The sequence below is a fragment of the Pipra filicauda genome, unplaced genomic scaffold (genome assembly GCF_003945595.2).
Source record: "Pipra filicauda isolate LSUMZ 115617 unplaced genomic scaffold, ASM394559v2 scaffold317_size908105_pilon, whole genome shotgun sequence".
In the NCBI taxonomy this organism is placed as follows: Eukaryota; Metazoa; Chordata; class Aves; order Passeriformes; family Pipridae; genus Pipra; species Pipra filicauda.
The window spans coordinates 711,860-737,785 of NW_024104440.1; the positions used below are offsets into that span (position 1 = coordinate 711,860).

The window sequence follows — 25,926 nt, forward strand, 5'->3', positions numbered from 1 at the left end:
TGCTATTAAAAAGTGTTTAGCTCAGTTGTGGACTGATGTGAGTGATCCCTCACGTAGGATGGATTCATTTAAACTTCTGGTGAAAGAATATCTGTGAAATTGAATTAGATTGACTGGTTTCATTGAATTTCAAACAACTATTTTTCATTCTAACACAAAATGGAAGCATTGTAGGTCCTCTTGGCACTTCTGCCCTGCAGAAGAAAACTTACTGCACATCTTTGATATATTTGTAAACAGTAATGATGACTCAGTCTCCACAGAGGGCTTGAACTCCTTTCTGATTGTAGAAATAATTCTTTGGCACAGGGAAACTTCTATGTGCAAGCAAATAGAAATATGGTGATTAAAAAAAATTGTATGTTATGACTGACTAAAATCTTCTATCAGGTTGGAATACAGTGTGTGTTACATAATCTTTTTTTTTCCCTACATAGATATATGTGTTGACTTTACATTTTTCTGTCGGTGAAAGAGAGGGCTTTATTGAAAAATAAATATGGACTTAAGGTCACCAATGGCATGTTGTTGAGACTAAGAATGGCAAATTTCAGTGTAACAGGAATGGCAGAGTGCAGGGCCTGTTCCATAAAAAATAACATTCATTTTCATACTGCAGGCAATAAGGGTGTTAGTCTTCCAGCACATGGATTTTATTCCTCTTATAATGCTAAACGACTGGAAGAGGTGTAACCATCCTGGCTGGTGCATCTTGTCTGGTACACATACAGAGATATTAGTGACATCATTATCGACCTGTTGGATTTAGAGAGGCTAATGAGGAAACATTGCTTACTTGGGTGAAGGAATGGATAGATGACCTGCAATGGCTACATTTCAAGCATTCACATACTCTTGTGCTAAACAGTTGCAATTGATTGGCTAAAATATTTGATTTATTTTTCTATTTAGAAAATTTCTTTCTTTTTGTGTAGTATATTAAGAATTATTAGGTTTTATAATTCCAACCCGTTTTTAGATGGGCAGGTTGAATCAGAGATATTGACTTATTTGTCCCATACTAAAGAAAAAAAAACTTCTGTATCCTGAAGAAGAATCTGAGTTGATTTTTTTCACTGTGGGCTGACCCCTCTAGGTGTTACCAGAGCATCACTCAGGTTTTCCTTCTTTTCACTTTGTATTTCCTTCATGCTTCATCTTTCATCATTTTTGATGCTTCTCATCCAACAAAAAGAAATTAAATCACAGGAAAGAAAATAAATGAAATAGAAGGGAAAGCAATTGAAGCTATTTAAGAAAAACCTCATCAAAATACCAAAGGTACTGCATTTTTATGCGTCACTTTGTCTCTGAATACCAGGGAGAAAACAGAGTGAATGGGAAGAAAGCCTGAAAAATCTTATCCTGTATTTACACTTTGACCTGTGGACTTACTTAGCATACAAATGCTTATATCTTTAACCCATTTTTAGTAGCTGAAAACAATACAAATGAATTATTTATGAAACTCAGTATTAAAACCTTTCTATGAATAATTTATAGAATAGCAATAGATACAGTGGACACCCAGGTGAATAAAACCTTGTCACGAAATATCTGCTCCCTTGTTCATCTTGCTCAGATATTACTTCAGGAGATAAGCAAGTGCTTTGAAGCACAAACCATGGGGATTGTGAGTGTGTTGATGGCATTTTTAAGTAGCTTTAGAAGCTGCTCTGAACAACCCATGAATGTTAAAATGTTAATTTTCTCTTGTAAAGGACTCCTAAATTTGTTCAGAAAATGGTGTGGGCACTATTAACGAGAACAGCAGTTGGACATATGTGATGTGTAGGAATTATTGTAGGCATGCTTCTTCTAGTCCCAGAAACCTTTGCTACCTTGTCTCACTTTGCTGTGTCACAGGTCTAGATGATAATTTTCGGGAAAAAAACACCCCCAACAACCAAACAAATGCAGGAAAAGAAGAAAAAGAAAAAACACCCTCCCCCCCCCCCCAAGAATGAAATTTCTTCTACTGATTTACAAAGTACATTGCAGGTGAACTGGAATAAAACACCAAGAAATTAAATGTAAAGAGTAATTGCCTGGAACTAGCGTGACCTGATTTTGTAATCTACGTCCAACTGCAGTAGTTCGATGGATAATCTTTTTAGCTATGAATTTACATAACTCTGTTTTGGTGAACTAGAAGGGATGAACTCGGAGTTCAGACCAACATCACTTTGCTATATCACTAAAAATCTCTTTGAAGTTATCTAGACTAAAAGCAAGTATGGTTGGGGGGAAGTTTCATCTTAAGATGATACTCCTGGGAAAGCCTCAGAGGAGCCTGGATGAGGTTGTTTAAGTAAATAGGCAAACACAAATGAAGGCAGAAATACTTCTTTCACATGTAGAGCCTCTGCAGAATATATTATTCTCTTAGACTAAGCCTATAAAACAGCAAAGCCCCTGGTATTATTGAATTACTATTCAGTGTATGTAATAGAGCATCCATCACAGTATGGAATAATTTCAATGAATGATTATAAATGTAATGAGTTTCATAACTCTAAGGAAAAATATCCTAATGAGTTCAACAAACACAATTTCTTTATATGTATATTATGTTAATAAGAGGAGAAAACCTTTTGGATTATACTAGATTATACTTGGATAAGACAAAGTGATTTTTTATCTCATTGCACCTGCAAGAAACCATGATCTCATCTCTCTTTTACATTTACCCAGTACTGAGATGGCCTTTTGAAATGGATTTTAGAGCTTCCAATTTCCTCTGCGTGTGTCTTTCTCCTGTGATTTTTCTGATTTGATTTTTCCTTCCTGCTCCTATATCATTCTCCTATCCAAGCCAGATCACTTAGACATTGAAATGAAATTTTTGTGCAGTGAATAGGAACCTTTTCCCTCTTCCTTGCTGATGTAAAACATTCGACTGAAGAATTAATGATTTGTTCATGATGGGGCATCTTTTCATACTTCTCAAAGCGTGATGCTTTTTCTGCGTTAAAGCCAATGGCTTTGAACCCTCTTTTTAATCTTGTTGACACTGGAAAAAAAAATGAAGTAAACACAGAGGGATGTAGGTTTGTGTTAGGGATAACTTCAAGCTTAGGATGGGTGGTTTATATGTGTCTGCATGAGCAGTGTTCTGCTCCTGAGGATACTTCTACTGAGTGGACAAATTATACTGACAATTAGCAATCACACTGTGAAAGCAGCTCTGAAGTCTCAGTGGAAGGAAGCAGGCTACAGGATGCCAAATTTGTTCCTCTAACAAAGAGGAAAAGAGACAGAGGAAAGGAGAATGGGAATCAATTGCTGAGGAACTGACAATTTAATTGTCTCAAAAATATAATTATCCTCAAAATGTTTCATCCCTTGGTCTGTGCAAGTTCATATACATATCCCAGTTCATGGGAAGCTGACATCAGTATGCATTTGTTAGTACAAGATTAATTGCTTTGGAACACTGAATCTTTTTAATAGAAAGAGTTAGGAGTTGCTTTTTCTTGTATAAAGGATCTGAGTGAAGTGAATTTCTGGCTTTGTTCATCTTACTACCTGTGCAGCACATCTCATTATCTGCAAAAGCTTCCAGCTGATGATTACCATCTGCAGCTTTGTTTAAAGTAGTTGATCACTGGGATGATTCTCTGAAGCACAGTGGTGGTTATGCTTCCTTTTCTTGGCTTGCTGTGGTCACAAGGCAAAGCTTCCATTGTTTTTTAGCAGAGAAATAACAACACTTCTACTGAGACACAGAAGACAATTTCTCAATCTTCAGCTGAGAAATAGAAGCACCCAGGAGTTCAAAAGCAACCAAAATGATACGGCTACTAAGAAACAGCACCGTCATTTTGTTTGGATCTTCCGCCCACAGCCACAGGAATGTGTCAGAGCAGAAATGTTGAGCGCTGAGGGATCGCATGGGACATGCTTTGGTTTCTTTTATCAACCTCTGTAGGAGCAGCTGGGCAGGCTGACGTCCCCAGCACCCAGAGTGTTACCCTGGCAGCTGCCAACTGCTGGTGGCACATGACTTGCCATTCCGTGGTGCAGGAAAGGCTCAGGCACACAGTGAGTCTGTAACACTTGGGGAAGGCACCCATGTCCCTCCAACCTTCTGCAGCAGCAACCCTTGGCCAACTCTCTGAAGGCCCAGGTATTGCTAATGCTCCTCTGGCTTGGGCTGAATGTGCCATTTAAAGCAGAAGAGTACTTTTCTAAAAATATCCTGCAAAAGACATTGTTTCTGAAACCCATGGCATCTTTGGGATTTGGAGTAGAACCACTGGTGCCTGGCAGGTGAGGAGAATTTAGCTTTCTCTTTTTCTCTGTCTTTTTTTTCTTCTCTCACTCTTTTCATCTGTCTCCCCCCCCCCCCCCCCCCCCCCCCCTTTTATTTTTTCATTTGTAAGAAAGTGAGATTATTGAACTCCAAATGACAAAGCTGCCTCAGGATTAAGAGAGTAAGAGGGGTTCAGAGTGTGCATGGGATGGAGAGAAAGACAGCAAGAAGCCTTTAGATATGAGGCATGCAGCAGAATAGAGGGATAAAACACTTGTGACAGCAGAAATGGGTGGAAACAAGGAACAGAAAATGCTGGGTAAAGAGAGAAGTTTTGGGGAGGAGTGGGAGAATATCAACCAGTTGGCCAGGTTATGCATCTACTCGTGTGAGGTATTTGTAATGTATTGCACTACCTGAAGATTAAGAGCTCAGTTCAAAAGACAGTGTGGGAGGAGATCTCCAGGAAAAGAAGGCAGATGATGTAGCTATATTAAGCCCTTAACCCTTAGATCTGCAAACTTTAAAGCAAGAAGAGACATGGGGATGTAAAGAGGAAAACTGGTTCTGGTTTGAGTTTCCACAGAGTCTGTTATCCCCTTCCTAATAACTTTCAGTTCTGGTTAATCTTTCTGTGCTTTTAGGAGAGCATAATACACTGAGAATTGTTTTCCCTGGGTGGATAATTTTTTCCCACTCCTTAGGGGTAATAGGTAACTGTGTAAATGAGATTTGCCCCCCTACATCTGGAAGAGGAAAACTCTGCTATTTTTTTGTATTTTAGCATAAGCCTTCCAAATCTCTGCCTAGATTATAAGGAAGTGTAGCAGAGTGACTCACATGGGCTGTTAAAGCCCAAGAAGGAAATACGTATGTGATTATAAGGACATATTTTCGGTGCGTGCTGCTCAGGCAGAATACACCCACAATCACAGTGATTTTCTGTTTATATATTTAGTGTCCTCCTTAAGCAGTGGGTGGAACAAATGTGACTGAAGAGTGTGAGTGTATAAGTGGAGGGCGTTTGTGTAGCTGAACAAGAGTTAGAGGGATTGTAATATTGAAAGTCGTGCTTAGCAGTTCTGTTAATTCATCCTTAACTAATGGGGACACGCAGAGTGAAGTCATTAACTCACAGTAAGTTTATTGCTGTCAGTCATCTGCGTTCCTCTTGCTATTTTTACAGGGGGAAATAACTCAGAAAATAAGAGTAAGAGAGATTGTTTTGGGGGATCCAGACTGAATTTGAAAAGTTTCTGTGCTTTTATTTAATCTCTTCTCTGGAAACATGCTGTATGGATCATATAACTGGGTCAAATTGGCATTGATGAGCTTATTGAACCAAATGCACATCAACCCATTTGGCTGCTGACTCCTCTGTTCAGGGTGAAGACCCTTTTATTTTGGGTCCCCAGGTGATGGGGTATTACCCTCCTCCTCTGTCACTTAGGGGGAGTTCTCACCAGGGTAAACATGGAACAATCTTTCCCTAAATTTGAAAACTACCTTTTGTCCAGTCTGAACAAGCAGATGATTCTGCTAATGCCACCGGAGCCTTATGAAGATGATGCCCTACACCTGACCAGTGTGAATGGATATATCTAACCCTTCTATTCAAGATCTATGTGTGGTATATGCCAGTTTTCTTTACTGGCTCCTCAGGCTGAACCTCAGGTTAGCGCTTTGCACGAGAGTCACCACCCCTCATCCCGTCAATACCAACCTGTTCCCTTGGCACCTTCTGCTCTGACACGTGCACTGTGATCTCCTGCATCACAGGATGACCTCCTCCTGCCCTGCACCTTGTGCAAGTCCCAGAGGAGTGCTGACACTGGAGTCTGTTGTACTTAACCAATAAAACAGTGAGGACCTTGGGCTGCAGCTCTGCTCTTCCCATGTGGACGGAGCATCCTCTCCTTGTGTGTGTGAAACAACACAGTACATGGGAAAAATGACTTTTCCAGACAACTCTTGTTGATGCAAGGCAGTGTTTTTTGGAGTCAGAGGTGGGTGACTGTCCAGGACCTGGCAGTGATGGAGGTGTACCCACACTGGGGGTTCCACGGCTCAGGTGCCTGTGTGCAGTGGATCTTGGTTGTTGGATTGCAAACCCAATCTCTTACCCACTCTCAAGAGAGGAGGAACCCATTTTAGAAAGGCCACTGACAGAGAAACCCCAATTAGATTATTTTTTCCTCAGTTTATTTGAGATTTGTTGTTTCTTTTGTGTTCTATTGGCCCCTCAGTGTCAGGCTTTGGGTAGTGATAAGGTGAAGGGACAGGCTGGCACTCTGAGCTACCCTGACATTATCCTTTGCCGACAGCACATGGAGTGTTAAAAACCCTTTTTTTCCCTCCAGAGTACCCGAGGAAGCAGTTGAGGCAGCCTGTGAGCCATCAGTGTACCTATGGCTTTAACATACATGATTAAATTAGAGCAGAAAAACATCTGTCTTTTAAAGAAGCAAAGTAAGAACTCTGAATTATAGACTTAAGTGCTTATGAAAATATTTCATATCTTGCTTATTTCTGGCAATTTTTTAACTAAGGACATATTTGGGTGATAATGAAAATTTTTACTTTTTAATAGTCAGAAGGAAGACATCAGACCTAGTATTGAAAACCTGTTGAAACCAACTATTGAAAACCTCTCAAAAAACCCCAACGAACCAATTCTTACCCCAAACTGATTTTCTGTAGCTGCTTGTGGAGAGTGATGGATTATGTGGGCTTGAAGTTTTCTCTTTTTTATAAATAATATGTCATTTTCAGTTTGCGTCTTCCTGGGTGCATGTGAGATGTAGGGGAAAAGAATACTTGAAAACAAATAACATCGGTGAAGTGACCCCTAAGTTAGAGAGCTTTTGCCATCAGTACCCCTGGCTGATCCATTGCCTGGGAAGACACCGCCTTTTTTGGGAAGAGGGTTTCATGAGCAAGGCTGAAAACCAGGGGAGGATGCCAGACCTTCACAAGATGCTGGGTTAGGAAATGAAAGGAACCTAGGGATACCTGTAAACCCCCTGAAAGAACCCCAGAGAACTGGCACATCTTCAAGAGACAGTGGCAGAGACTGCAAAAGGGCAGCCTGTGTCTCAGCCCTGAGGGGATGGTGACAGGGACAGGTGACACCAGAACCTGCAAATCCTGCTGAGGGCCACGGTGAGGAAAAGCGTGGAATTCTTCCCTTTGGTCTGTATCGTTTCTGTGTCTGGATAATGATATTTTTATTGTAACAAAATTGTTCAGGGGACACACCTGAACCTTATCATTCCTTCTCAGGATGATAAGGTGTGAAATAGGCTGATAAAATGTAGAAAGAAAGGCACTTGTGGGATATTCAGTCTGAATGGCCAACTGGCACATTCCTGTGCAAATAGCAGTGGGAGCAGAGAGCACCAGAGCCATGGGATCAAACCCAGGAGAAACACAAAGGGACCTGCCTGAGCACTGTACTGTGACCTAAACCCATTGTAAATAGTCTTGAATTAACAGTGAGAGAGCTAGGATGTTGCAATACATTGGAATGTGTTTTGAGTGAAGAGTGCAGAGACTCAACACTGCTTGAACTAAGGATCTTTAAAACATTTGCTTATACTTATACTCTCACAGTATAAATAAGGTAGATCTTTTATGATACAGTGCTATCAAATTTTTAAAAATCTCTTAGTGTAGGCATCATGTAGTTATTTGGGATTTTTTCAGCTTAATATATTGTGGATTTATAAAACAAAAAATAAACACTATATTTTTTTGTCAAATACGTTGGAACTCTTTATTTTCTAATCTTGTGCTAGTGTCATGATGTACTTTGTTGCTGAGATCTGCAACTGTTAATGCAGTCCACACATGAATGAAGGTAGGAAATAACTCTGGCATTACATTCCTTTTAGTAAGTGCCTAAAGTGAAAACAAAAGGTCTTAAAATAAGCCTGATTAGTATTTATGAGTAACTTGAGACCCCGTTATTAGAGGCAGATTTGAACTCCATTAACACTGGGTGCACTGAGGCCTGGGGTTTATGTACATTGAGGTTGCTGACTTAGATTTCCAAGGTCTGTCTTATGGAATATTTGGAGCTTTCACTTGCTAATTAGCATTATGCACACATGGACATGACTGAACTCTCCAGTGCCTGGTAATCACAAATTACTGGCCTTTCAATTGCCAGGCCCACTATATTGCTATAGGTGTCATCACTCTATACATTCACCTCACAAGTCAGACCACCCAAAAGGATTTGAAAGACATCATTCCTCCAACAGGACTTGATGCTTTTAAATATGTTTTTTTTCTGAACCAAATTATAACTATGCTCAAAGTTCAATGCTTTGAATTCCAACTCCAGGCTAAGTTTGGAACAGACTGATTTTAAAAAAGAAATGAATTGACACTCCAGATAAAAAAAATTCTTATGCCTGAGGATTTTGTAAAGAAATTGTTATGGCTTCTGTAAATAATCTGGTTTAAAATGTAATGGGCAGGAAAAGCAATAAGAATATTGAACTTTGCCAATTTTATAGGGTCAGCTATGCTGAAGTGTTATTACAGTTAAATTAGTAACTGTTTTGTCTGTGTTTCTGTGTGTACACCACACAGATATATAGATATGTACTATACACATGTATATAAATATATACTGTAAATGGCAACTGCTTCATATAGAGAGACCAGAATTACCAGCCTAATCTGTCCATTCCCAGATAATATCATTACATGAGTATGACAATCCAGTGATTTGTAGTGTTGTGCGATCTGTAAAAATGTGGATTCTTTTTGGGCACTAATTAACAGTGATTGCTGTCCTTGTCAGATGTAATGGAAGGGATATTGCAATAGCAGGATCTGTGAGACTCTGGGATGCTTTGTTCTTCATAGCTTGCCAGGGCACTGTCATTTATCTCCACTCAAAACAAGCTTAGTTCGTTTCTGTAGGGATGTTTTTGGAAAGGTTGGTGGATTATCAATAGTTACTTTAGATGTACATGCCAAAGGGAAAGAAACACAGAGGAAACAGTAATAAAAAAGAGGTTTAAATTCCTTTGTGAATTTTGTTATGAATAGTAAAAGGGCACAGCAGTCAAATCAAATTGATGCCTGACAATCATGGGAGATGTGAATTTTCCTGTGGGAAGTAATGAGAGCTGGTTGTCAGAGCTTCAGCTACTAATGCACACACCAGAAATATTGCTCTCTCTTTGGACTTGGGTTCTTTTCTCTTCTGTACCCTGTGTGAGTTTTATTCATAGACCTTGGGGATGATTTGAAAGAGAGACAAGGGAAACAGTCCACTGAGGTTTAGCAGAACAAAAGAAATTCAAATGTTCTAAGATATGGAAATGCAATAATGAACTCCAATTATCTATGTGTGCAATATCTATACTGCTACAATTAATAATTTATTGTCCCTATGTCCAGGATTAGAAGTTTTTAAAAGATTTATTAGGATTGACTTTCTTCTTTGGGGATGCTCTTAGGTGTTTTGAAGATTGAGCACTGTAATTTGGGAGAAGACACATTGCCTTTTGCAGATGTGGAGGTTCAATTCATGCTTCAAGCACAAAATTAAACTCAAAATTAACTAGGGACTGAATAATCTCTTACAAATTTGTGAAATGTCTTTGCAAAAGTGCCTCGGTGCTTGTCCTTTCTACTTCGGTTTTTCATTCACATTCTGTGAGAAGCAATTTCTCCATCACAGCCTTGTGTTCCACTTCCAGTTGGAACTCACACATCCAAATATCTGTGGGCTGCAGCTTTCCTGTTGCCCTGGCACTCTATCCTGCAAAATGCTTTTGCACAGCAGGTCATTGATCTTCTAGTCTAGCTTGAAGGAAGCTAAAATGTCAATATAGCTTATAGCCATTTTTTTCTGATATTTTCTCCAAGATTATAAAACTGAAAATGTATTCCCTAATCACTGGATAAGGATTAGGGATCTGTACTGTGAGAATTCTTCCCCCAGATTGAAGCCATATCTTAAATTGGGAAACACCAAGATAGTTAACACTGTACTTTCTGACCCTCTGTATTGCCTGCTATATTTTCTAGAAACAGTGAAGTTTTTGACATTAAAAATTATAACTTCTCAGCAGTCTATATCCCCAAGAGAGCAAAAATGTCTGTATGCCAATCAGTGCTTCACTAAGAACAACACTAAATGCTTGAAAATGAATAAATCATACACTATAAAAAAAGTTTGGCAGGAACAATGGCAGTTTCTTGCACACCTTTGTCCATGTTGGCAGTAGCAACCACTGCTAAGTGATAGTGTCCTTCATCTGAGGCCAAATCTCATCAGTGAAATAAATACAGGTGATCCACAGGGCCAGGAGGGAGCAGAGGGAGGTGCCCAGGGCACCATGAGAGGACTGGGAGCATGTGGGTGCAGTTACTGCATCACCCAGGTCTCTGGGGCAAAGCAAAATGAAGTGAGACAAATCCAGGAGAAGAACTGCATTGGAAAGATACTGCTAATTCCTGTAGTGTGTCTGGTTAGTGGCTGTTCAACATAAAAAATAAAATGAGAGACATGAACGCTAATAAATCAAATCCCCAGATACCCAAACCCTAAGGAATAATCAATACCAAAGACGATGGCAGAGACCAGACATGGCAGGAGAGGTTCAGCCAGAATGTTGCAACTTATATGAAAAGAAGAAGTAAGGTTATCACAGATCTGATGGGAAAGAACAAACTTCTCGTGGCACATTTTAAAGGACTGTGAGAACATGTGAAATTTATCCTATGACATTAAAGGGAATGGCCAAAGAGAAGGGTCAGAGTGGATCAGAGATGAGCAAGTGTAGAGCAGTGGAGAGGTGAGGACATGAAAGGGTCTGGTTGACTGTCAGGATGCTTGTCTGATGGAGCTCTGTCTGATCACCACAGCCTGTCCCAGCTCTTTACTAAACTCCATTCCTAGCTCAGTTCTACTCTCTGAAACAAGTGCTACTAGTTATAGCAAGCAGAAGAAAGTTCTATCCAAACCAGGGATCCTGCTTTCTAGAGCAGCCAGCTTCCCACGTAATTTATGAAATCTGAGGACATCTGAAAGTAGGGTGCTGTGAATTGAAATCTGCTATATTTGCAACTCCTGAGTAGATAAGTCTACAGTGCTCCACAAATAAAGCATTAAATGGTGCTGTATTTTTAAACTTTCAAAGACTTTTGAATATTGCAAGCAGTGATTTTTGCATTTTTTTTAACTGGTTTGACTCCTTGCTCTCCCCAGGGGAAATGGAAGAGTTGGAAACCCTGTGGCTGACTGGTATTTGTCACAACGAGAAGAATGAAGTCATGAGCAGCCAGCTGGACATCGACAACATGGCAGGAGTGTTTTACATGCTTGCAGCAGCCATGGCTCTCAGTTTGATCACCTTTGTCTGGGAGCACTTGTTTTACTGGAAACTCAGATTCTGCTTCACTGGAGTCTGCTCAGACAGGCCAGGATTGCTGTTCTCAATCAGCAGGGTCAGTACTGCTTTAATTTTTTCCCTTTAGGCAACAAACAGCATAAACACTGCCTCCCTAAAACATTATCTTTCCTTTTATTCCCACCTGGACATTTGAAATATGTGTTAGAGCATCAGTGTGATGCTCTGGAGTAGTCAGTAGGCTTAGGATGTACTTGCACTCCATGGAAAGTCTTTATCCATTTGATTATTTAGGGTATGAAATATCAAATGTGCCAGGATAATCAGTAATCCAATGCTGAAAACAAATACATTAAGGGGCAGTTTTGATGAAGAAATGGTAGAACTCAGATGCAGGAAATGGATTAATTTCCACATAAAAATCCAAGCAAAATAAATAGTAAATTGATAAGATACATTAGCTCTCAGCTTTGTGCATTTTTTAAGCTAGAGGATTTGAAGTTATAAAATATAGTGGAATAGTTTTATAAGCTTTTCTTGATAGCAAACTTGAATAAACCATATGAGAAAAGGTCAAACACAAGTATCATTTATGTCTGGTTAGACACTAAGGCAGGTTTTAGTGATAACTTAAACAGATCCAAAGGGGATTTACATATCTAAAAAACTGATACTTGAGAAAAAAAAAAAAAAAAAGGAAATGTGTGCTTGTCCTTATATTTTTGCAAATTAGTTGGGGTTTGTCTTTATATGATTTTATCACACAGTACTTTCATTAGGTAATTGACTTTGCTGGATTTTCTGTATAGCTGAGAAGAACTGAAAATGATACTAAAATGCCTAATTGCTTCGAAATGTGCTGAAATTACCCTGTTGAGTAGATCGGACCATTTTGGAACTGCATTAAAAATACTTTGCCCTACCCTGTTGGAGATTGTCTGGAAACCATATACACCTTAACCTCCACATTTTCTGTTTGAACTTTATATTTTTGGCCTTTTACAGATGAAATTCTCCTAGGCGATTTGGAGGGGGGGGGGTGAAGTACTTATTTCAAAGGTAAATTACATAGAATTGCCAGTTCAGAGGGTTGGAAATGTCAATTGAACTCACAGGAGTGACCAAAGACGGAGTTAGAAGATGGGCTTTTGAGCCTTTTGCTCAAAATGAACTCAGAATCAGGCTTTAGGAAGAGCTGGGGTTTTTTCATATGTACTAAAATAGGAAACAGAAAAGTTAAAATAAGACTGGAAACCTTTTCAATTCAGTGCAAGTGAAGAGCACCTTAACCACCAGTAAAATAGCCCAATGACACGCTTGTTTAGAGGGAAAACTTATTCACTGGTTTTAAAATAAGTGAATATTCTTTAGTGAAGCTTAGATTGTTATTGTGTTGAGACTGGGGAACCCCTTGGAGTCTCTTCTAATCTTGTTTTCTGGAATAAACTGGGGAGGCTGTCAGGGGCCACTGGTTTGTGAAATACTGGCAATTTTACTCCTTTGTAATTCCAACAGATGTGACAGAAAATACTCTTCCATATCATTGTAAGGAAATGATAAAAAGATAGAGATGTACTTTAATCTTTCTAGTAATCAGACAAGCAATGTTTAATTTTTCTTCATTGCTTATTAATAATAGAATGGAAGTTTTTAAAGTTTGCCCCTAGTGATTTAATTTGTTTTATATTATTCATATTACAGGGTATTTACAGCTGCATTCATGGAGTACACATTGAAGAGAAAAAGAAGTCTCCTGACTTTAGTTTGACCAATTCACAAACCAACATGTTAAAACTGCTACGTACAGCAAAAAACATGACCAATATCAATCCTTCAAGAATTGACTCCCCCAAAAGAACAGCTGATTTTATTCAGAGGGGTTCTTTGATTATGGACATGGTCATGGATAAGGGTAACTTGATATTTGCTGATAACAGATCCTTTCAGACAAAGGACAACTTTTTTGGTGACAACATAAGTGAACTGCAGACACTTCCAGGCAACCGACACAAGGACAATCTTAACAACTATGTTTTCCAAGGTCAGCATCCTCTCACGTTGAATGAATCCAATCCAAACACGGTAGAGGTTGCAGTAACAACAGAAGCAAAAGTGAATTCCAGACCTAGGCAGCTGTGGAGGAAATCTGTTGAATCTTTACGTCAAGAATCTGTACGTCAGAGCCAAGGTTCCCAGAGGGATGACGGGTCAGAGGAAAACAGGCAGCTTTCAGTGAAAAGCCAAAGATACCTTCCTGAAGAGATTGTCCATTCAGATGTATCAGAGACATCAAGCCGAGCTACTTGCCATATGGAAGCTGAAAACAACAACAAGCATCACAAAACCAAGGACAACTTCAAAAAAAGGACAGTAGCATCAAAATACCCAAAAGACTGTAGTGAAGTGGAACTGACATATCTAAAAACCAAACAGAGCTCTCCACGGGATAAAATCTACACAATTGATGCTGACAAGGAGCCAGGATTCCGCTTGGACACACCTCAGTACATCGAAAACATTGTCCTTCCAGAAACTGTGGAGTTTCCTGATGTTTATCAAGATCACAATGACAACTACAGGAAAGCCGAGCACGCTAACAGGACTCCAATGCATAATGAAGACAGTCTTCCAAACAATGACCAGTATAAACTTTATGCAAAGCACTACACTCTAAAAGATAAAAATGCTTCCCTACCTGATGATAGATACAGACAGAATTCCACCCACTGCAGGAGCTGTCTTTCCAATTTGCCCACTTATGCGGGACACTATTCGACCAGATCTCCCTATAAATGCGATGCATGCTTGCGGATGGGGAACCTCTATGATATTGAAGAAGATCAGATGCTGCAGGACACAACGAACTTATCACTTCCTGAAGAAATATATGAGCGTACTTGGTCGACAAGTAATGCTCTGCAATATCATAAAAAAAATAAATTGAGGATTAGCAGGCAACACTCTTTTGATAATATCGCTGATAAGTCCAGGGAAATTGATATTGGAAGACCTTCTCGTAGTATAAGCTTGAAAGAAAGAGAGAAATTTCTTCAAAGTAGTCCATATGCAAGCATGTTTAGTGTTCCCTCAAGCAAACTATTGAGCAACAAGGCCTCACTTTTAACTCATGCTCTAGAGGACAGTAAGAGGAGCAAGTCCCTGTATGCTGTTCACTCGGATGACAATCCCTTTCTGCACTCGTATCGTGATGACCAGCACTTATCTCTTAGGCGAAGTCCAGCTGATCTTTATAAACATTCATTGCCAACAAGAGGAAGAAATGATAATTATTTAAGGTCATCCATGCAGTCTACAGCATCATACTCTTCCAGGGATGGTCGGATCCATAATGACATGTACATTTCAGAGCATGTTTTGCCTTACGTTGCAAATAGGAATAGCTTGTACACAACTCCAAGGGTTTTGAATTCCTGTAGCAATACACGTGTGTATAAGAAAAGGCCTAGCATTGAATCAGATGTTTAAATTTTCCATGAACACTTTATCTATAGGGAAAGAATAGTTGCCACCATCTTAGAGGGAGAACTTATCCTTTAACAGTATCCTGCTCTGGTAAATGACACGTAAACCTCTCCCTTTCCCAATGTACTTTTGTACATGAATAGGTAAACTGGTATGCTCTTAACTATCCTTTTAAAATATGTCTTGTTGAAAAAGGATAAAAAATAGCCATTTATATATGCTTTATATATAAATGGCAAGTTGTACTGAAATAGCCCCAATATATGTTGGCAACTATGCTGTTTTGTATCTAATTCTTTTACTATTTCGGTTATTCTAATTTATGTTGCTAAGTATCATTCAATGTACTTTTGTCCTTAGAAATGTTTAATGATTTTCTAGTACTGGATAAGCAATATGGTATGCATGTAGTATGACACAGACAACAAGAATTAGGAATGCATTTGCACAGATTCAAAAGTAAGACTCTAAAAGAGAACAGAAAGCTAGACTTTCAAAAATACATGTTAGCTTCATAATCATTTTCAAAGCCAAGTAATAATTTAAAAAAACCCCCACATCCCAAGACCTTAATAAATAAAATACAGTGTTTTAGCACAAAATTAGTATGTTCATTCTAGACTGACAGACAATAGATGGGAAGGCAGTAGCCCCAAACATGTGAACTGCTGTGTACCAAAAGGAAGCCCCATGGATATTGGTTAACGTTCATGTACAAATGCTTTTCTTATATTGCACATGCACTTACCATTACAAAGTAAGTTCATTGAAAAGTTTGCAGTAATCTTGTCAGAAATTTCACAGCTGCCTAATCCAGAGTATATATTTTTAGATATCACTATATGGCACTTACTATGGAGCTGTGGACTTTACTAGTAACCTTGAGGCCTAATGTGTACGTAAGTTTGCATTTGCCCCTTACTGGTGATTACTCAGGGCTGTATAGTATTTCTTTTATTCTTTCACTTCCCAAACCAAATCCCGACCCACTGTAGTTCTTTGTTCATAGTGTATTAGTGACAACTAATGAATTGTATATTAATAGTATTAAAGCTGTTAATACAGTATCAAACACTGACAGCCATAAGTTCAGTGTAATCAGTGAGGAGTGCAATACCATTTATTTGCATACACAGCAAAGGATTAACACCTTCAGAAGGACTTCTTCCTTCCAGAATATTGTGCATATTTGTTGAACATCAGACCATTTTTTTTTAACCTCTCCAATCAAGTCTGTTATATAAACTGAATATATGCACACTTAACTAAGTATGTTTATTATCACTGACTGATATGCAGATATTCACATTACAGGGGTTCATTGTTAAATGGCTTTTCCATTTAGTAAATGTCAATCAGATTCTTTCACAAATAAAATGTCTGCTACAGACCCCTCCTTACCCTCACTGGAAAAAAACCCTACTAGATTTTAACCATAAGGGAGCGTGAAAGAGAGGAAAGGAAGCCTTTCAGGAGTAGAATATACAGATGCTAATTTAATTTAAACTAAAGAAGTAAATATAATTGCTAATATATTTAACTACTGAAAGTGTTGCACTGGGTGGTGCTCTCCCATTCTCCTGCTACTCTGCAAATTGCTTTAGGATTTTTGTGTAGAGGAAATTTAGATTATTCAAGCATTATTCCCTCTGTTTCACTGAAGAACAGTGAGCAGGGAAACCATTACCACTGTGAATTGGAAAATGTGAATATTACCCTAACTTTTCTCCAAACTGGAACTCTTTTCAGCAGAATTGTGCCTGTCAGCTGCAATTGAAGTATCTGCATGCCAGAGTTGCAGTATGCAAGTTGCTTAATTTGGAACAGCATACTGCAGAGCAGAGTTGCAAATGGGAGATAATATAAATGATGTATAGGGACAGTCAAAATAAAGTTTTTTGAATTGTTTACAGCTTTTTTTTTTAATTATTATTATTGAGAAGATTCAAGCTGACTTTGACCACCAAACAGTCCAGAATGAATTCTTGGTATTTGCAAATGTATTTGTATGTTCACCATGCTGGTGAAGGATGATATTTTTAAGGAATGAAATGTAATGAGATTTGGGCTTCTGAGTCTCTTTCCAGCTTCCAGAAATCTCAGTATGCTTTATCATAAGTGTGTTCAGAAAGCATATCTATGGGTATCTGTACACTGTCCATGTAAAAATATGTATTGAGTATTCTTTATTCAGCATCTGGTCATAATTACTGGCCCTGATTCACATGGGATGCTTTCTGGTTCCTCACTGGAGGCAATTTTTATAAAAAGAAGTTCCTTACCTGCCATGCATATTTCCCAGGAATAGTTGTATGAGCTGAGCAGGGCTAGGGTGGTGTCTATGGGATGAACAGTACTTGTCATGAACCCAAACCTTTTCCCAAAGACGTAGACATATTTGTCTTAGGTCTGCAGGAAAACAAATGCACCGAAGGCATAAATAATGCTGTAATCAGTGTAATAAAAATATTTCAGGCAAATTTCAATATCCGATCCAAATCATAGTATATTTACTAAAGTCTGCTGTATTTCAGCAGGTATGATATTTGCTGATATCGTGCCAAAAAGTGCAGTGGAAATTGCTGAGCATTTTACCAATCATAAAATTCAGTGGTGGCTCTTGTCTTTTGTATCATCATAAAGCTCTCAAAATATTTGTTGGTCGCTCCAAGTCTTTTGTATCATCATCTCTCTATCCAACCAGACACACCTAATTCAGTATATATATGAGTATGGTATGTGAAGTTATGGGAAAGAAAAATTCCCTTTTACACTTTCTAGTTTAAACTCTATAAACTCTTGAGGTTCAATTGTAAACATCCTCAAGCCAGGTGGATTTATCCTTCTGTGAGATGTGCAAGCAAATTAGTTATAATGAAATATATTGCAGTGTTTGCTTTTTCTGATCTGAGCAGATTTCTGGTGACCGTAGAGATTTATTATTATTAGCTGCAATATGAAATACAACCACCTCCCCTAAACCAAAACAAAGAGACAGAGGAAAGACTTGATAATGTTGCACAGCAGTTGTTCACATGGAAATAAAAGATGCTGCCTTAAAGGAGGAAAAAACCCACCAGATGATGAAAATAGAGGGAGTCTGCATGCGTTTGTTGTTTTGATCTTGGCATAAGCACGAGACAGTAAAGGGGAAAGGAGAGGATAAAGTGCAGGGCTGTAGGCAGTAGCTGGTTGCAGATGTTTACTTATAAAGAAGAAGCAGCTGAGAAGTTGAAGGAAAATCTTCAACAGTAGAGCCACAAGCCACAGCTTGTGAGGCTCAGCCGTAGAGCGCATGGAATTTTGCCTGAGCTTTGTTGATGTATTTGCACTGACTTTCAATTAAACTGAGATCAAGACTTTCTGTATTTCCCTCTCTCTCACTCTAGCTGCTGCTATACTTGAAGAGGAGAAAAGAATCTTCCTGCATAAGTGGCCATCCTTTCTGTACCTTTCTGGATGGTGCTGGTGACTTGTTACATTTTCCTGATTACAGCTCTAGCAGTTTGTTGGTCATTCCTATCACCAAGATTTCCTGTGACTCCAGCTGGAACTGAATCAGGCTGTAAATGATATGAGCCATTCTTGGTAGCATGTCCTGTAGTGTTACACTGCTCCTGGACGACACCTTTTATGGAGGCAGGATATTGAATTGCTGAGGAATGCAGTAGGTACATGGAGGTAAAAACAGCTACATAGACATACCTGCCTCTCGCTCTTTTTCTCTTTTAAAGATATTGTAGAATTTCTTCATGTTTTTGTCTTTCCCTTTTCACCACAGTAAATCTTCCTTTTTTCTTTGAAATGGATTTTGTGTTCTGCTTGTGTTTCTTAGAGCAGTGTAGCCACCCACTAATTTAAATGCATGGTAATAAGATATTTTAATATATAAGATAAAATTAAGGAAAATTAAGAGATTTTTGCATTTTCAGAAAATTTAATTTAATGTTTTTGCAGCTTTTGCTTAGACTTCATTATTCTGCTATCTAAGAAGCTTGGTTAGGAGAAAGAGTGCTGTGGACAAACAGAAATGAAATCACCGCCAGCTCACTGTGTTTTGGCAGCATTTCATAAATACATGTCTCTTTATGATCTTTCAGGAACACTTAAGAGGTGATATAAGGCTCACAAGGGAAATCAGGTGTGGTTTATTTTTCCTGGTGAAAATAAATCTCTTTTTACATAGTTTTAAACGAAGCAAAAGCTAGAGCTGTGTGTGTAGCTTTGAGTTTCTGTGCTGGAAGGCTGAGCTCTTTCTGTGGCCAGTGGGGAGAGAGAGAGAGAAAGCAAACTCCCTCTGGGTGAAAGTTCAGAGGACTGTGACCTTTTTAGAAAGTATAGGTTCCTAACTTAGACACCTCAGTTAGGCAGGCTTAGAAAAGCAATAGTCTATTTATCTCCAGCCTCAAAAATGTACCAGTTAAATCTGCAAGTGAGTACCAGGTTCAGCCTTGGAGGTGTGTATAGGTTCCTGTGCTCGAGCAAGCAGTTGTTTGTGGGGTTTGCAGTATTCCCTGGTCAGGATCATTGTTTGCTTTAAACCACATGACTATCCAGCCTGAGATAGAACTGTCAGAATCTATTCCTTGTGGAATAACTTGCTGTTTTCATACTTTTGCAGTGTAGCATATGTACTTCAGTGATGGGGAAGGGTTTGGTACTGTTCCCTCCCTTCCTGGGTTCATCAACGTAGAACAGAAATTGTGTCACAAATCTCAGCTTGGATTTAGAAAGAATTCAAGAGGTGGATCTTTTTGTTGTTTTACATTGCATTTAAGATGTTTGATACATAAAACCTAGTGAAAACAAAACTTTTATGGCAAAATCCCCTCCTCATTAATATAAAGAGTAACTATCTGTGGCTTGGCTAAATTGTGTCAAGTGTTAATCATCACATCATGTGCTTCTTTCAAGATGGACTGTCATATATTGCCTTACTAACTTTTCCCAGTTCTAGTCCTGTCTTAGCTCAAAAGTTCTTTCAAAGCAGATACCTTTCCTGCGTAGGGCAATCTGATTTGCAACGTAAAAACAGTTTTCCAGTGATACACTTAAGTTCTTTGCTTTATCAATGTTGTTGTTTGGGTTTTTTTTTAATCTAAACTAACTTCCTGTAGAGAGCTGAGCCTTCCAAACATAGCAGTGCTGAAGGAACTTCTGAAAGAACATAAAGGTCTTTTAAAGTATGACTTACTATATGAGCCATTTCCCTGCCCAAACTCACCTGTACTGTCTTATTTCAATGTATTAGCAACATGTTAGCGTTTGCTGTCACTGAGGGAGCTCAGTTTAATCACAGCTGCGTGTTTGTGGATGTAGGTATCAGCATAGAAAGGTATATGGAGCGAGAGAGGAAAGGCTGGAGTCACCTGTGAAGCTGTGGTTAAATGGGAGCAGCCTCAGGACCGTCGTGTCTCTTGTATCGCTCTGAGCAGTGTCTGTCTGATGTGCACATACTGTACATAGTGTAAAATTCCTGTCGGTGCTCAGCTTCCATTGTGGAAATAACGCCATGTCCACCCTCATTCCAGTGTCACAGCGGTGTCTGTGGGGTGGGGAGGGGTTGGTTGTGCTCTCTGGTGTCTGTCACCCTGCTCGGTGGGAGCAGCACTCCCCGCCCTGCTGGGGAGGGTTACTGCACTCTCTGTAAATAAGCTTCTCATTTATTTCCCTCACTCAAGCTTTTAATTGGTTTTGTTTTGTTTTTTTTTCCCCTGCTTCTCTTGACCTGTGTGCGGAGTATGCTCTCTAAAAATATGTGCTCTTCCAAAGTCCTGCAACTTTGGAAGTCAGGAATACAGGTGTGCATCGCCCTGCAATGCAGTGAAAATGCACTTAGTTCTTCTTGTGGGTTCATGAGCTTTTTTTGTTACATACTGCGGAATGTATCTGCTGTAGTTCAAGCTGGTTTTTTTTTTTTAATAACTGCCATTCTAACAGCTGTAAGAATCCACTGCTGATTTTGTGATGATTTTGTCATATCTATAATTTAAGAACCAGAAATAATATAAGTAAAAATAAGTTACCTCACTATTTACCAGGTTTTTGTTGTTTTGCGCTTAAATGACAATTTTTACTCCTTTTGCTTAATTCTTTACCTGTATTGAAAACAAGGCTAAATTAGTAGAGAATATAACCATGCTGTAACATTGTCATGCGATACCTTTATTAATAGATAACCACACTAAATATAGTATTACATATTTAAAAGAGAGATGGTTTCGACTCTCCAACTCTTAAAAAGTAGTGGTGATAAGCAGTTATACTCCTAGATGTTTTGTCCTTTCCCTTTTGTATTAGTATTTGTTTTCACTAATATATTTCAAAAATTATATTTCTGTGCACGTTATAAAACTGTGAAAATAAATACCAGTAAATATTGTGATACTTATTCAGTGCACTGTAAAGTTCCAAGTGAGATGATACTTTGCTTGGGAATTGAAGAAGGTTTCCTCACTTCTCAGAAATGGTACTTAGCTTTAATGTGGGAAAATGATAATATTTACAGTGACATGAAATTTTAATGGAGAATGTCTTGTTTTGCACTTCTAGTACTATTAGAAGAAATGATATGTTTTTCTCAGCAAATGCATCATGAGAATACATTTTTAAATTTGTTTTGTGCATTGCAGTACATAAGAATGACCATTCTGAAGAGATTTGTGTTACATCATTGCTACAGGATTCTTTTGTCTGATAATTTTTTTTTTCTTGAGCCTGTTTAATAATGGTGTTTAATGACAAAAACCTTTTGGAAATGTATTTTGGCTTTTGTTTCACATTGCAAACCCTGAACTTGGACTAATAGTGATGCAGTCGAAGGCCCTCACGAGGTTGCTCTGCCTTTTCATGCCACTGGGGAAGGAGACCTTCCTTGTTCCCAGTTGGGACAAGATTAGAGGAGTCGAGGACAATTTTGGAGGATGTGTTGTGCAACATGTGAAGTGTAAATGATCTTCAAAAGTGAAAATAAAAAGAAATTGGAGGTTCACAGTTAGCCACACTATGGGGGGGGGGAGTCTGTAACAGGATGTAGGGTGTGCAGTTTCTGGAGGAGATGATAATTTTTAACTAATTTGAATTCTATTTAAGTTTCTGAAAGTAACTGAAAAAACAGGAGTTTTCTTTTTCTTTTAAAGCCAAAGTCTTTGCTTTCATACGAGGTTTCACAGGAAAATGGGCCAAAGAATACAATTAAATATGCAAAAGGTTAATCTTATGGAAAAGGGTATCCTGTCATCTTGATATGCACAAGCATATTAATGGTGATAGGAACAATGTGTGTAATTTTCCTGTATATTGCTATGTAGGTTGCACTATTTTGAATGACACAAGCCTGATATTTTAATTACCAAATACCATAAGAAGCTGTTTATTAATAGTTTAAACTTGTTAACCTAAATATATATACAGTATACCCAGGCGTGCGTGCATACACTTCCCAACCCAGTCATGTGTGAGTAATCTCCCAGAGCCATGGGACACATTTCAGCACTGCTTTATTTTAAGTGCTTGTCTTCTCTCCTTCCCAAACCTCCCAAACCCACAAACCCTCTAGCAGCATTTATTGTAGTGTTTGATACCTATTACAGAAGGGGCTAAAGGACTCGCTGGGATCAGGATTGCTTTGTGCTAGGACATGTGGGAACATGTCAGAGGAGGGTTCCTGTCTGAAGGAGCTGGAACTGATGCTTGCCATAAATAACAAGGCCATAGGAAAAGGATGTCTTCTCATACTGTTTGGAAAAATCTTGGCCAGAGAGGATCTATTGGCCTGGTGACTGACTTTAAAACTCAGTGTCAGCTTATGTGATCCACATCTGATCCTTAACCATGTTCCTTATGGTAGCTGAGGAAGGATACCTCAGGAACCAGATTCCCAGGAAAGCCCAGCTGGTGTGTGCACCAGTGGCCGCCCCTGTATCCTCCCATGCAGACTGGGCAGTTTCCAAAATCGGTTTTGCATGCAGAGACAGGTTTAGCAGTGGTGTTTAAGGCAGAACCACTTCTCTGAGTGCACAGGCTTTTGAGCTTGCTATTGCTGGTGATGTGGAGATTTTCACTGAGGGATGATTGTGTTGTTTGTTGTTTGGCTGCTTTTCTAAATTTGTAGTTCTCTAACTAGAATTTATGACCAAAAAAAATAGCTTGGATTAATTTGTTGGAAGTAATTTTTTGAAAGAGACAGTTGGATAGTTTTGATTCTTTCCACCTTAACCAAGAAACAGTAAATTCTATGGGGTCAAATTTTGTCTACAAGTTTATTGCAAGTGTGTCTTGGAGAAGAACTTGGTTTCAAGCTCTTCATCTGCAAGAGGAAAATTTTTACTTAGCTCATTTTTACCTGGCCTAGGTCTGGATTCCAAACTTAGGCAAAACACCTTTTGACTTAAATAGGGATGTGTAAGTGAATGATGAGAGAGCAGATCTTTATTGCAGTTCACGCTCAGATTTCAAAGTCCCAAACCAAACCTCGTGTTGCAAAGGTATGGAAATTGCCTCACATAAAATCGAGTGCAGCTAGGAAGGAAACTAATGCAGTTTCAATAAGAACTGTTTGCAGTTTATTCTTGATATAAGGTATAATATTTTGAAGTAGTCTTACTCATTTCAGAACCTCCCTTTTGCACTGATGAAGAACAGCTCGATCCCTCTGTCTTCACACCTCACACCCACATGCACAGTGTATCTCGTGCCTTCCCTGTTGAAACCAGAAGGTACAAACAGAATTCATTACTGTGTTAGGCAAACTCCTACCTGATTCTTAACTAAGTACTCCATTTTTATGCAAAATTTGCATCCATACATTCCAGGTTCTCAGAAGCACTTCACCTGTGAGTTAATAATGTTTACTTCATCAGATTTCAATTTACACAAAACCTGAAGGGTGTTTTGTGCTTCCTTTCATCCTGTTTAAGGATTTTTGTGGGCTTAGATGAAACACTAATATTTCTGTGCTGCTAAACAAAACTCACCAGAAATATTTTAAAATCTCAAATTAGACTTTAAAAAACATTTTTACCTGTTTACTTGAATAACGTCAATTTAATGTGTTGTCCTGATTAGTCTTTGTATATATACATGTGTATATATATAAGCTATATATAAGCTTTATATATATATGTATATGTATAAAGTTTTTGGGGTGATTGAGGGGCAAGACAAAAATCCAGCATTGTACAAAGATTCTACAATCATTTATTTACAGTTTCAAGTAATGTGTTGCTGTTTTGAGTTTGATTAAAAGTTATTTGCAGTTGAACTATGAAAAGTGAAATGCAACTAAGAAAATAAGAATTCACAATATTAACTTAGGCTTTTGCTACAAAGAAAATTAGTTATTAGTACAGTTGGAACAGTGCTTTTTTTCTGGTGGAGGAAAAGAACTCCAATTGTAATTATTTGTACTGGTTACAGGGAGCACTAACCTAAAACTGTACACAGTAAATTAAAAAGCCTATTACTTCCGTTATTTACTAGTGCAATTTACTGTAACACCCTCAAAAGTGTCATATTTCAAACCAAAGGGTAAGTCACAAATTTCCAGTTGCTAACAAAGAATAGGAGAGGTTTGAAGAACTCTTAACACCTGGGGAAATAAATCAGGATGTTAGAGTAGAAATAAAAGAATATTGCTGAAATGGAATCAGGCATAAAAAATTAATTTTTTAGAGAATCCAGAATTTCATTATAAAATTCACAGTCTAATGGATTCTTCAAAAGAAGGGGTTTGGGGAAAAAGAGAGCATTTAAAATCCAGTTTTGACATTCCAATTACTGCCTGTTTTATTAGATAGGTTTGGCAAAGTGAAATGAGTTTTAACACGCAGGTCTCTGTGCACACACAGTTTTAACTGTGGTGTTGTGCAGACACAGGTACACCTGGCTACCCCTGCACCCTTCTGCCCCTGCCTTGGAGATCCTGGTGGTAGCTGGAGCTACCCAAGAGCACCCAGTGCAGCGTGAAGGAACTGGGATCCACACACTTCTCTCCTGTGTTACACACACTGTCTCACTGCAGTTCACCCTGACCATATTTTAACCCAGTGCATGACTGAGTGCTAATACTGTATAAATATTTTGAAACATATCTTAAAAAAAAAAACAAAAACATGTTTGCTTCAGACTTTTTATGATAGAGAAATATATAATTATTATGATTGTCTTACAAATTGTATTGTGTTCATTTTTTTTTTGTTAAATATGTAGAAAAACATTAAGGGAATGGGGGACTTGAATGTCTGTGTGTACCGAAATGTATATAACTATTTGAGGAGAACACATGTGCCAAGTATAACATGATGTAAAAATTGTAAATATATGAAAAATTCATTTTTCTAATAAAGATAATTTCTGCCAATTGATATGAAAAGGAACAATGGTATCATTCTTGTCTGTCTTCCTTGTTAAATGGGACAAGATGAAGTGTAACCCATGAAAAAGGTTAACCTTTGTTTTTCCATTAGTCGTTGATTTGATTTGGAGGGTGTTAACAGCCACATGTTTTGAGCCATCCTTTGCTGTTAGAAATTATCTAAAGGTGAAGATGCCTGAAGCTAAAGCTGACAGGATGTGCCTGGTGATCCCAGTTTAATTTAATTCCTGAAAAGGATGGAGACAATTAATTTATGCAAAATTCATTTGGTGTGAGAAGGATGCTTTGAAAGTTGCTTCCTCAGCAGAGGGAGCAGTGGGAGCTCAGTTAAGGATGGTCCCTCCACCTGTGGCACCATTCTCCCACGTTCTGAGACACGTCGGAGGCGCGAAGCACTGTGGGCCTGCACGAGGAGATGATCTTGGCTGCAGAAATGC

General features: G+C 38.5%; 1 protein-coding gene across 3 annotated transcripts in view; it reads left to right on the plus strand.

Moving 5' to 3' along the window:
* The window catches only part of GRIN2A (glutamate ionotropic receptor NMDA type subunit 2A), a 172,797-nt gene extending 147,307 nt beyond the window's left edge, over positions 1-25,490 (plus strand). Inside the window, exons 13-15 of one of the 3 annotated variants that reach the window (XM_027711173.2) lie at positions 11,490-11,728; positions 13,333-14,987; positions 18,504-25,490. In XM_027711173.2, the coding sequence (XP_027566974.1) occupies positions 11,490-11,728; positions 13,333-14,987; positions 18,504-18,519 (1,910 nt within the window). In that variant the 3' untranslated portion in view covers positions 18,520-25,490. Of the gene's footprint in view, positions 1-11,489; positions 11,729-13,332 lie in introns of all 3 variants that reach the window. The other 2 variants (XM_027711174.2, XM_027711172.2) reach the window with 2 other exon arrangements.
* The last annotated feature ends 436 nt before the right edge of the window (positions 25,491-25,926 follow it).